Source organism: Ornithorhynchus anatinus, chromosome 16 (assembly GCF_004115215.2).
Source record: "Ornithorhynchus anatinus isolate Pmale09 chromosome 16, mOrnAna1.pri.v4, whole genome shotgun sequence".
Taxonomy (NCBI): Eukaryota; Metazoa; Chordata; class Mammalia; order Monotremata; family Ornithorhynchidae; genus Ornithorhynchus; species Ornithorhynchus anatinus.
In genome coordinates, this window is record NC_041743.1 from 46111041 (window position 1) to 46124461 (window position 13421).

The window sequence follows — 13421 nt, forward strand, 5'->3', positions numbered from 1 at the left end:
CAGGGCAGGGTCCCTTCTCCTTCCTTGGGCCAGCTCATTGTATGGAACTGGCAGCTGGGATGCCAGGGGTGCCAGGAAGCCAGTGATGGCGGCAACAGAGGGACATGGGGCGGTGAGGAAAAGAGCACTAGAGTGCCAAGGGACTGGGGTGAAACAGGACATCAAAAGGGGATGGTAGGGAGCAGGAGGGATGTGCCAAGGAGCCGGCGGGGGAACGGAGGGAATGGCAGGGGATCCCAGAGAGTGCATCCGGGGGGACTGTCAAGTGGGGGTAGAGCCGAGAGGTCGGTGGGGGGGCTATTAACACCCCCGGGAAACAACAAGATGGCTGAACACAACTAATCCCACTGCCCAAAGGGCCCTTCCTGAACCGATCCTGCAGCCTCAGCCAGACCCTAACCCTGCAACCCAATGCTGCCTGACCCCAAGGTCGAACCCAGTCCCTTGATCCTTCCTTGACAGTGTTGGGGAGAATCCTCACCCAGAGAACAGAATGGAATTTGCCGTGAGAGGGGCTCTCCACCCCAACCCAGGGCAGGCCCAAGGCCCAAAGCCCCGGTTGCAATGAGTCAGTGAGACGATGCTTCGGGTTCCCTCCTCAGGATTCTCCCCACACCCCACCCCCATATCACTGCTCTTCTTCTTGCTCCAAAATCAGGGGGCAGGGAAACCCAGTGGAAATAACCTGAGACTGAGAGTCCAGCTCTGGTCTGTTGTGAGACCTCAAGACTCAGCACTCTCAGCCTCAGTTTCCACCTGTAAAATGGAAAGAACAGCACCTGTCTCTTCCTGCTGCCCAGGGAATTTATCATAGGAATGTGCAAGCACCCTGGAAAAATTAACAGTGCTGGCTACTACTACAATTATCCCTCTTCTCTCCGGCTCCTCTACAGCACAGACACCCTAGTCAGTCGCTTAGACTGTGAGCCCGTTATTGGGTAGGGATTGTCTCTATCTACTGCCGAACTGTATGCTCCAAGTGCTTAGTACAGTGCTCTGCACACAGTAACTGCTCAATAAATACTATTGAATGAATAAATGAAGGAGTGAAGCCGTGTGTGTGTGCGCGCGCGTGGTGGGGGTCAGCAACTGGAATCCATTCCTTCAGGGAGGTGCAGGTGATAGCACCCCGATTTTAACCCTGTTCTCAGGGCTCGGGTGGTAGGCGGACAAACACGTCATCCCGTGGGCCTGCGCAGTCCCCGAGGTCTCTCAGAGCCAGGTGTGGGCAAGGGCTGGGTCCGCCACCACCATCCCTCCCCTTACTGGGACCAGACGCTCCAACTGCCCGGGGCTCACTCACCTCGCCCATAGCTCGACCCTCCAGAGCAAGTGCTTGGAAATCATGATTCAGCTCGTCCATGGAGCGCACCTGCCATGGGGAGAGAGAGAATCAGTCAATCAACTGTATTTACTGAGCATTTACTATGTGCAGGGCACTGTACAAAGTGCTTGGGAGAGTACAATACAACAGAATTAGCAGACAAGTTCCCTTCCCATAATGAGCTTACAGTCTAGAGGAGAGAGAGACAGGCAAGTCATCCCCTCACACCCAATGCCATGAACACGAGCCAAACAGCTTTGGGTTTGGGTCCCCTTTCGGGCCCAAGCTGATAACCTCACCGACTGGCCACCACGCCACCACCAACCACCGAGCGGCCAAGTCCACTGCCCGCAGACTGTGGGGTGGACTGGGGGCGGCCGGCCTGGAAGAAGGGTGGATAAGGAAGGCCAGTGCCATCACTGAGCCACTGAGACCAACTGGTTGGATGGTCCCTCCGGCACCTAGGACTGCTTCCGGACTAGGGACGGGGGACCCCGACAAGGGGACCGGGGAAAGGGAAATGGGGCCTGGGGGCTAAGGAAAGAAGGCTAGAGCCTGGGGGCTCGGGACCAGGGATCCAAGGGAGAGGGAACTGGGAGGTGAGAATCGGGACTCCAGGAATAAGGAAAGGGGCCTGGGACCCCGGGCCCAGAGGAATGGGATTGGGGATAAACCTGGGGCATGCCACAGCTATTCGCCTCCTTGTTGCAAATTTTGGAAACACCCATGCGCATGTATGCACACACACACACCTCGATGAGGGTCTGCTCATCAGTGCAGTGTCTGTGAACCACACCCCCCAGCATAGAGCTCAAGATTAAGCACCCTCCCCGCCCCAGCCCCCCACACTCCCGGCCCCTTCGTGCCTCGGACCCCTGGCTCGAACACCCCGCTAGCCACATGTCTCCGGCTCTACATCAATCACATCCCGCCATTAGAATGTTAAAATATGCTACAATAGTGATGTGTCTGGCTAATTCTTAAATCAAATTCAAAAGAATTCCATTATAAATCTGCTGATTCAGCCTATCTGGGTACCTTAAAAACCACAAACATTTTCTGCGAGGGATGGGACAGGCAGAGGGAGGCATAATTCAGAAAAACAAAGTCGGGATGCCGTGACCAACTCTGGAGAGAGCAAGGGTCTGGGGAGGGGGGACGGAGAGCCTGGGCAGGGGGCCGAAGCGCCCGACTGGGCCAGGTCCTTCCCGGCAGGGCTTGGGACCTTGTCTCAGAGTTCCGGTTGGCACTCGCAGCCGACAGCGCCTACCCTGCCACCGCCTGCTCCACACCCCACCGGTGGCTCTGTGCAGACTGGCAGGCCGGGGCGAAGAGGAGAGGAGGAAGGGGAGGGACGGGATGAGGACGAGGAGGAGGAGGAAGGGCAGGGACAGGAGGAGTAGATCTGATTACTGCCATAAGCTTCTTCGCTGACCTCCCGGCCTCCAGCCTCACTGTTCTACCCAGTCCTCAGAGCCCTCTTCCTCCTCCTCCTCCTCCTCCTCCTCCTCCTCCTCCTCCAGCAGCAGGGTCGCCCAGCCCTCTGCCCATCCAGAAAAACTTCCTGCCTGTTGGTTTCAAGGCTGAGTCCATCAGCATACCGCCCCCTCATAATAATAATATTAACTGTGATATTTGCCAAATCCTTACTATGTGCCAAGCACTGTACTATGTGCAGGGGTAGATACATAGTTATCAGTTTCCACATAAGACTCACAGTGTAAAGAGGAGGAGGAAGAGGTATTGAATCCCCATTTTGCAGATGAGGGAACTGACGCCCAGAGAACTGAAGTGACTTGCCCAAAGTCACAGGGCAGACAAGTGGTGGTTCTGGAATTCGAACCCAGGTCCGCCGTCTTTCCATTAGACCACACTGCTTCCCATCCCTCCTGCTGCACTGTGCCCCAGCTGGCAGCATGCTTCACTTCTCCCGAGCCAACATAAGCTTGTCGTGGGCAGGAATGTGTCTGTTATATTGTACTCTCCCAAGCGATTACTACAGTGCTTTGCACAGTAAGCGCTCAATAAATACAACTGAATGAATGAACGGAACGTGCTCCTGGGCCTTGTTCACGCCTCTGCTCACGCCAGGGCCTCCCCTACTCCAGTCCTCCCTTCTGCCAGTAACTCCTTTCCTCTTTATCTCTGCCAGGGCCACCACTCTTCCCATCGTCAAAGCCCCTCTGAAATCCCATCTCCCCCAGGTAACCTTTGTCGACTAATCTCTCATCTTCCCACTCTACAAATCTCCCAACTGACACTTCGGCACTCCTAAGGCACTTGGGTACTCCTGCCTCCCACCCCTAGCACTTAACGCCTATTATCTTTTATTCTTTTATTCCCCGCTCCTTGCTCAAATTGTTTCAGGCACCTGCCTCTTCCTCTAGTCTGTAAGCTCCTTGAGGACAAGGATCGGGTCTGTTAATTTTACCAACAGAAAAAACAAGGACGACAATAGGTACCCAGAGGGCCGGGGCTCTGTGGCAAGAGAAGAAACAAGCAGAGTTCGCGGCACCCGGAGGCTAAGACACCAGCAGGCCCAGCCACGGCTCGGCAACCTTCCGGAAGCTGAGAAGGCCTCCTGCTGCCCCTGCTCCTACCCCTCCTGCTTCCTTGCCTTTGACCCTTCCGCTGCCCCTGGCTCTGACCCTTCCAGTGCCCTGCCAGCTGGAGGAAGAAAGGCACTCTCCCAAGCGTTCATTACGGTCTCTGCTCACCCCAGACGCTCGGGAAACATTACTGGTTGATAGGAAGGGAGGGAGAACTGAGGGAGAAAAGAGACAGGAGAGACGCAGCAGGTGGCAATGTTGGGAAATTGGGTGTGGACCTGGCCTCTTCACACTGCCCCGAGCCAAGAGGTTTGTGCGCATGGCCCCCACCCCCTTACCCACCCCCTTACTCCGACAGGAAAGCTACAACCCCAGCAACCATAACAATGCAAGCACCGGAGGCAGACAAGAACTGAATTTAATGAGGAGTCAATGGGGGTATGGCGCCTCCATCAGCACTGCCTCAAAGGGAACCCACAGATCGGCTCATTTCTCTGGGCATTCGGTCAGAATGGCAAGCCACTTTAGGGCAGGACCGCGGACTTGCAATCCCTCACCGCTGCCTAAAGGCCACCTCCCCGTGCCCCGCTCCAGAAGGGATTCCAGAAACAGACCTCGAGGTGTGGTGCTCGTGGTGTTGTCGGCTTTCAGAAGGCTCGGCCACTCCCCCGCCAACCCCGTGGTCTTCCCTGAGCCCAGATCCCTGCTCTGCCCCGTCCCTCCGTTACCCCGGGCTTGCAGGTGCCCCTGACCCAGCCCCTCCCTCTCAAAATGAGTGGGGAGTCTGACAAGTTCTTCTCAGAGCTGCATCTTAGCAGAATAGCAGTGTCTCCGGAGCAGGGCACTCTGCATTTGGGCGCCCGGGCAGTAGGTCCTTCCTGGCCAACGTGGGCATGTAGCTCTACCTGGCCCAGACTCAAAAACGGGGAGACCCAGGCCCCTGCCTCCCATGTGAGATGACTGGACTTTCCTGCTCTTTGACCAGGGCACGCGGCCCGACGTAAGCACGTGGACACAGTGGACACCATGCACACCCGTGCCCACAAACACACATCCGTGTGAACATGCGCATACGTGGGCACTCCAGGATGGACCTTCCCACAGAACAGACAGAGGTGGGGTGGAGAGCAGGAGATGCGGAGGGGAGGGAGATGGGTCCTCTCTCCACCCTTGACGGGAGGGCGACGGGGCAGGGCAATTTACGCACGCCACGGCAAGAAATGGGCCCCCAGTCGAGACATGCCCTCGCTCCCTAGTGAGCCCCAAGCAGCAGCGTGACCTACTGCCTCGGAGGCAGAGGACCCTGGTTCTAATTCCAGCTCCACCACTTGCCTGCTGTGTGACCTTAGGCAAGTCACTTCACTTCTCCGCGCCTCAGTTCCCTCATCTGTAAAATGGGGATCCCATACGTGTTTTCGCTACTACTTAAAATGAAAGCCCCTGGGGGGGATGGGGAGCCGGCTCCGATCTGATGAATGTGAATCAACCCCAAGGATCAGGACGATGCACGGCACATAGTGAGAGTTTACCTGACATCACGCTCTTCTTATGATTACTAGGACTGTTACTGGGCCCTAAGCCCCCAGCCCAGCTCCAGGCAAGAGGAGGACGGGCACCCAGTCACACAGGGGCCCCGCGTCTTTGTGGCCCAGTCCCGCCCTTGACCGGCCAGCTACAGATGACAAGCCACGGGGAGGATACCCGCCCAAGCATGGAAGTCCGGGCCATCGGACGACGCCTCAGAGTGGGAAGTGGTGGGCGTGCTGGGGAGAAGGAGGAGAACATTGCTACTTTCCAAAATGTACCTGAGGGGACAGACCAAGTCCAACAGAGTGTAGGCAAGCAGAGAGTTTTCCTGGCTGGCAGGCACCGCACTGCCTCTCCCCAACCATGCACTGGCTCCTCATAAGCACACCCTGGCACCACAGTGACCCAGCACTGGCACAGACTTGCACCACTTATGCATGTACTGGCACCAGACAGCCCCTCGCTAGCCCTGCATGAACATGCCCTGACGCCACACTGGCAACCATGTGCATATGCACTGGTGACGCACAGCCCCGCCAAATAGCATGGCATGGGCACTGGCACTGCTCAGGCGTGTGCTGGTGCCACAACAACCCTCACTGGGACTATGATGTGGACAGGCATTGGCATCCTACAGTGGCACCACAAGGTTATGCAGTGATGCCACACAGCCCTGCGCTGGCACCACATGGGTACACACTGATGCCACACAGCCCTGCGCTTGCTCTACATGGCCATCCGCTGATGCCACAGAATCCCTCACCGGTACCACCTGCCCCATGTGGGCTCACACGGGGAGGGCAATCGAATCACACGGCCCCGCCCTGCATGGGAAAGAGCTATGGTACTCCAGAGAAAGGAACCGAGATACCTGTCAGGGGAAGAAAGGTGAAATGTGTTTTTCTGACTCATTAAGACAACACGTAACCAAGGCCTTATGAACTACAATCTCACTAATCGCCGGGGCATCTTAGCTAATGGTTTTTCCAACCACGATGAAAAGATCGAAATCTAGAGGGTGGGGATGCAGGATGGAAAATGGAAAAGTTATAATGCTGGTGTGAATTATTCATCTTCAACTGTGCCCGGTAACCACAACTAACCCGCCTGCCCACGCCCCTCGGCCCAGGCCGGGGGCCGTGGGAACCACGGTGCGGGGCGAGCAACGTCCAGGGGCTCAGACCCCACTTACATCTGCAGACAGTGACCGCTTCCCACCACTCCGGAGGCTAGAGATATGGACTGAGACAGGGCCAGAGACTCAGTCAGAGACACAGCCAACTCCCAACGAGATCAGAGACCAGGGGAAGCTGGAGGTCTGATACTCAACCTACTAGACTACAGGCTAGGGCAGGGTCCATGTCTTCTAACTCTGTCGTCCAGCGGTCCAGGCCTCTGCACATAACTGGTGATCCGTAAACTCTACTGACTGACTGATGGACTGAATGACTGATGCATGGGAAATGGCCCAGCTCGCTGACCAAGCTGGTGAGGCTGCGCCCACTCCCCAAGAGTCTTTTCCAGTAGCTTCCCCTCTGCCCTATCCCCTGCCCCAGATCGATCAATTAGTGGCATTAAATGAGCGCTTGCTGTGTGCCCTTAGGAGAGCACAATAGCACTGAATGGGGAAAGCAGAGTGGCCTAGTGGAACGCATTAAGGCCTGGGAGTCAGAGGACCGGTATTCTAACCCCGGCTCTGCCACTTGCCTGCTGGGTGATCTTGGGCGAGTCACTTCAGTTCTCTGGGCCTCCGATACCTCATTTGTAAAATGGGAATTAAATCCTTCTCCCTCCTCTGAGGCTGAGAGCTCCATGTGAGACTGGGACTAGGACTGTGCCTAACCTGATCATCTTAGCACAGTGCCCTGCACAGAGTAAGGGCTCAGTAAATATGACTGAATGAATCAGCTTCTATCTACCCCGGCGGTGAGTACGGTGTTTGGAAGCAAGTGAGCACTTAAATATCACTGAAAACCACAACAACAAAAAAGTGGACCAAGTCCCTGCCCAAGGAGTTTAGAGTGGGGAGACCGACATTAGAATAAACTCCAGTTGGGGGAAACTGGAGACTGTAAGGATGTGAACCCTAAGTGCTGAGGGTTCAGTGACCATTAAAGCGCTTACGGGTTACAGTTCTGAAAGCATAGGCGCCATGGAGGGGAAATGAGGGGTCAGTGGGGGAAGGCCGCTTGAGATGTGATTTTTAGAAGGGCTTCGAAGATGGGGTGAGTGGTGGTCTATGGTGTATGAAGAGGGAGGCGGCTTCGAGCCAGAAGGAGGACAAGGGCAAGGGGGAGGTGCCAGTGGGACGGGTGAAATCGAGGTACAGAGCTCTAGGCTGGCGTTCGAGGAACCAGGTGTGTAGACCGGGTTGAAGCAGATGATCTGCAAGGGGCAGTACGAGGGACAGAACTGACTGAGCGCTCCCTGACGGAGGCATCCCCGAACTCGGCCGACGGGCAGTCGGAGCCCGATCCCCAGACCATCAGGGTCCTTCGTTCCTGGGGGTACAGAGCTCTGGTCCGGCTGACTGCCCACTCCCCCACCAAACGCCCACGTAAATACCGCCCACCAATCTCCCACTCCCCTCCCCAGTTTCTTCCTACCTCCCCTAGCCACCCTCTCACCCTTCCCAGCCGCCTCTCCAAAAGAGATCTCCCGCCTTCTTTGGCAGTCTACCCCCTCTACCCGCGTCTCTGACCCTATCCTCTCGCACCTCATTAAAACCACCTGCCCCCTTCCTCCTGGACCACCATCTTCGACTCCTCCTTCCCCACTGCCTTTCAGACACACCCATGTCTCCCCTTCCTCTCCCTTGACTCCAGGGCCCCCTCCGGCTATCGCCCCACCTCCCTCCTCCCATTCCTCCCCAGGCTCCTGGCACGAGTAGTTTCAGTAATGGTATCTGGGATGCGCTTACTAGGAGCCCAGCCCGCGGCCTCCACTTCCTGTCCTCCTCTGAAATAGTTCTTCTCCAGGTCACCCGTGACCTCCTCTCTAAATCGAACGGCCTCGACTCCATCCCAATCCCCCTGGACCTCTCGGCCGCCTTCGACACCGCGAACCACCCGCTTCTGGGAACGTTATCTAACCTTGGCTTTGACCCCTTCTAGAAAAATTTTCTAACCGTGGCTTCCCTGACACTGTCCTCAACTGGTCCTCCTCCTCCTCTCTCTCTGGCCACTCCTCATTCTCCTCTGCGGACGCCTCCTCCGCCTTCCACCCCCAACTGCAGTCTCTGTTATGGGTCCCCTCCTCTCCTTCACCTGCTCCCACTCCCTCGGGAGCTCACCTGCTCTCCTGGCTTCAACTCCCACCTCTAGGCGGATGATTCCCAAGTCTACCGCTCCCACTCCGACTGCTCTGCTTCGCCTCAGTCTCACATGTCCTCTTGCTTTCAGGACATCTCCATTTGGATGATCCGGTGCTGGGACGCATCGACTCGTCCCCCTACCCCAAATCCTCTCCTCCCCCTAACTTTCCCAACATGTTGACATCACCACCATTCTCCCCATCTCTGAAACCTACCACCTCTATCCCACCTCTCTTGATCTCTCGTTTTCTCTTCCCCTATTCAGCCAGTCACTAAATCCAGTCAGCTCTTTCTTCACAGGGTCTCTAGAATCAGCCCCTTCCTCTCCATAAAGAGCCCTTCCACCTCCGTATCAAGCGGACACCCCCTCACCATTCCCCCGCTCTTCTTCAATCTCTTCCCCTTAGTTATCCACCCTCCCCTCCCACTACTACCCAGCTTGCACACATCACTCCTCACAGGCTAACCTCCTCCTCTCATCTCTCTCACCGTTGACCTCTTGCACACAGCCTCGATCAATCCGTCGATGGAATTTACTGAACGCTTCCTATGTGCAGAGAGCCGTTCTGTGTGCCTGGGAGTGTACAACAGAGGACAGTTGGAAGACACTATCCTTGCCCATTAGGAGCTTACAGTCCACGGGAGGAGACGGTTTCTGAAATTTATTACAGGCCAAGAAAAAGGCAGAGTTTAAGGATCTGGACAGAAGAGCCGTGGGGTTGAGGGTGGGGTGCATATCGTGTGCCCACAGGGCACTCTAGACTATAAGTACGCTGTGGGCAGAGACCGTGTCTGCTTATTGTTATACCGCACTCTCCCGAGCGCTTAGTACAGTGCTCTGCACATAGTAAGCACTCAATAAATATGACTGAACTGAACTGAATGAATGGTACAGATCCAAGCAAACGGGCGACACGGAAGGGGGAGGGAGTTGGGAAGTGAGGGAGGAAGGCCTGCCCTCCCAAAGGAAATGGGTTTCCAGGCCAGCTTCCCTCAGCCCGGAGCCCCCTCCCTCCCTCCCTCCCTTTCTCCCTCTCTGCATCAAGCAGATCCCCACTCTCCCCTTCTCCAGGGCTTTTCTGAGGGCCCATCTCCTGCGGGAGGCCTTCCCTGCTTCATTTCTCATTTCCCCCCTCCCACCACTTTAGCACCTCTGTCACTCCTACGCAGTTGGTACTCACCCCCCAGCCCAGAGCGCGCACTCAAGCAATATGACCGACTGACCGCCTAACCTTGGCCGCACCAGGTGGAGAGTTTTAGACGTCAACGATTCCATTACAATCCTCACATGCCAATCCTGCCCACATCCCCCAGCCCAGAAATCACCCCAGGTCATCCATCACTAACTCCCAAGCTACCCATAACTAGCCCCCAAGTTACCCATAACTAATCCCCAAATTGCCCATAATTAACTCCCAAGTTACTCCCGAGTAACCGTTTTACCTAGAACTGACCCCCCTAGCTCCCAGGACTTTCTGAGCGGCCCTTAATTAACACCTAAGCTCCCCATAATTAACCCCTGGGTTACCCAGAACGCACCCCCCCCAAGTTCCTCACAATAAAACCAAAACCCAAATCTCCAGTAACTAAACTTTGAGTTCCCCAGAACAAACCCCTGAGTTACCCAGAATAAACCGCAGGCTGCTCAGCACTAACACTGAGTTTACCAGAATGAACCCCTGAGCGACCTGGACCTAAATCCCAAGTTATGTGGAACTGATCCCCGTAACAATTACCATTCTGGGAAAATCAGGGCTAAGTAGTAGGTAACCTGTGGGTTAGTAACCAGGTAAGTTGGGGGTTAGTAACGGGAAATTGGGGGATTAGTTAGGGGAAGCCCGAGCTCTCCATAACAAACTTCTCGGTCACCCCAACCCTAAATCACCCCTACTTAAGTCCCAATGTACCCATAACTAATTTCCAAAACGCCCACCGCTAAACTTCTAGTCACCACGGATTAACCCCCAAGTTCCCAGAGCCAAACCCCAAGTCTTCAGCGCTAACTTGTGAGTTCCTCGTAATTCATCCCCGAGATCTGGAGGGGGGCTGGCCTTGCTGTGGTGTGAGAACTCGTCTCTGTACTACCCTTGTGGTGATGGGATGTGGGGGAGAGGGTCGGGTACCGCGCAGAAAGAGACTTATTCCCTGTGGCAGGAGCTGCGGGCAAGGCACCAGGCTGGGAGCCTGTGCCACCAAGAGGCAGTTGGTGGGGCCCTCCAACCCCCGGGGCTCCCCCGAGCTCCACACCCAAGGAGTGCCAGGTAGGGGAGAACACAGGCCAGGTGGGCTGGGCTGGGTGGGGTCTCTGGCCGCCCCTTGGCAGGTATGGGTGCCCCTTCCAAATGCAGGCCCACGGGGTCACCCTTGGGCTGGCCCCCGGCCTCCTCACGGTCCAGATGGCCGGGGTCCTCTCGCATCTGGGCCTGAGAGGAAGGAGCAGTCACCCTGAGTATCTGCCTCTGCTTGATACCAGGAGACAGGAAACAGCAGGGCTCCGGGCCGAGGAGGGAGGTGTAACGCCAAGCGGCCGGCAGCTCTGCGCCCGCCGCTCCGAGAGCCCCGGGAGCCCCAGGAGTTCTGGAACTGGACAGCGCTCTGGGTGCCTCCAGTTCGTGGGGGGTCCCGGGCCCCGGCCACCACGGCGGGACCTGTCCCGCCCTGGCTAAGAAGGCTCCTGATTCCCGCTGTCTCAGGTAGGAAGTTAAGGAATGCCGACGGCCCAGAGGTCGAGCGGCAGTGCCGGCGGCAGCCGGAGCGGCGCGGGTCGAAGAGCGTGGCCGCCGCTCCGAGCCCTGGAAGCCCGGCAGCAGAGGCTTCGCAAACGCTCTCGGCCGTCAGACCCCGTGATGGCGCGCCGGGCCCCTCCTGGTGCCCTTCCCCGCAAATGGTTGATCCTGTCCCCTCTGTCCATCCCTCTCTCCCTCCCTCCCATGCTGGGCCTGACACCGGCACCTCTCTGACACGAAAACTCTCCCCGGGCAGCAGGCACCTCCCGGTCACGGGCTTTTCCGCCCGCAAAGGGGCCAGGCTGCATTCATCGTCTCGGCCCCTCTGACTTCTGGGCCCAAGCCCCAAGGTGGCGGCGACACCGGCGGTAGAGGCTGTCTTAGTGGAAGCGGAGGCGGCGGTGAGAGGAGCGCCCAGCCGGAGAGCGAAGGAGACGCCGGGCAACTGGGCCCAGCCACGGATCACCCCAGACACTCTCCGTCTCCCCAGGATGGCACCTGTCGAGCGGGCCTCACGGGCAGCGAGGCCCACCCCCGCCCCCCGGCCCCCGGCAGGCAACGGCGGGCCAGTCACCTTGCTTTACCTGGTGCTCGGCGTGGATGCTGTCCCCGGTGGGCCAGCGATGTTTGCTGTTACTGTAGCCGCCTCCGCCGCTGCCCCCTCCGCCGAGCTGCTCCCCGTGCTGCCTCTGGAAGAAGTAATCCACCATAGCGTCGTCCTGGGAGCGTCCGGCGCCGCCGCCGGAGCCGGGCGCGGGGCTGGAGCGGGTCCCCGCGGCGGCGGCGGCGGCGGCGGCGGCAGCGGCGGCGGCGGCGGCGGCGGCCAGGGCCTGGCTGGCCGCGGGGGGTTGCTGCGCCTGGGCCCCGGGTCCAGATGCCAACACCACGGGCATGTTGGGATGAGCTGGTTGCTGAGGGAGCGGCTCCAGGTGGGGGCTGAAGGAGTCCTGCCAGAGGGCTGCTTTCCGCTTCAAGACGCACGCCACGCTCATTCCACCAGCACCTGAGGAGACACGCGGACGGCTCAGTCGGCGGGACGGGGGCGGCGGAGGGGACAGGGAGGGGGCCCCGCGGCCAAGGCCGGCCGGACTGCCCAGGCAGCAGCCCCACCGGCCAAATCGGAAAACCCCGGAGGACGCGTCGGCTCCCTTACCACCAGCTACCTCTCTCTTATGGGTGCCCGGCAACGCCCTGCCCCGGGCATGCGACCCCCACGGATGGCACAAGGCCACGGCCACGAGGCTGGCAGTAGGGCATCTTCATTCACTCACTCAATCGTATTTCTCGAACGCTTACTAGGTGCAGCTCGCTGGACTGAGCACGCAGGAGTGTACAATACAGCAATAAACAGATACGTTCCCTGCCCACAGTGAGTCTAGAGACAAGTGGGCCAGCGTGGTGGGAGCCGCTTCTCAGGCAGGTGATTTGAGGCCCCCGCGTCCCCCGCTTCCAACCAGCGAGTCGCGTCATTGCAACTGGACCCCCAGTGTCTCCACGGCCCAGGCCGCCTGAAGCCGCCCGGACCTTCTGAGTCTGTCCGGCCACGGAGCCCCGGCTTTAGAGAACCGGGCCGCGGATCAGCCCTGATCCGACTGCTGCAGCCGGGAGGAACCAGCGGGTGCTGCTGGGACGCTGTGCGGGGAGGGCACGCGCCCCAGGCCCCCAAAATTCGCACACCTGCTCTGCCCCAAGAGCCATCCTAAAGAAACAGTAAAGCGCTCAGGAGATGAGGACATGGAGGACCGGGAGAAAGCCCAGCGCCGAGCTGGGCACCGAGCACTGGGCCCGACACCGAGCCGAGCACCGAGCCACACGCCGGGGTGAGCACCGAGCCGAGCACTGAACCGGGCCCCGAGCCGGACGCGGGGCCGAGCTCCCAGCTGGACACAGGACCAAGCCCCAAGCTGGATGCCGAACCCCTAGCCGGATGCAAAGCTGAGCAAGAAGGTGGACGCAGAGCCGAGCACCAAACCAGACGCGGA

The 13421-nt window shown here is 58.3% G+C and overlaps 1 protein-coding gene across 12 annotated transcripts in view; it reads right to left on the minus strand.

The window, feature by feature from the left end:
- The window catches only part of PUM1 (pumilio RNA binding family member 1), a 35407-nt gene that overhangs the window by 16883 nt on the left and 5103 nt on the right, over positions 1-13421 (minus strand). For all 12 annotated transcript variants that reach the window (XM_029080184.2, XM_029080195.2, XM_029080191.1 and 9 more), the window contains exons 2-3: positions 12024-12442; positions 1304-1372 (exon numbers count right to left, since the gene is read on the minus strand). In XM_029080184.2, the coding sequence (XP_028936017.1) occupies positions 1304-1372; positions 12024-12431 (477 nt within the window). In that variant the 5' untranslated portion in view covers positions 12432-12442. The remainder of the gene's footprint in view (positions 1-1303; positions 1373-12023; positions 12443-13421) is intronic.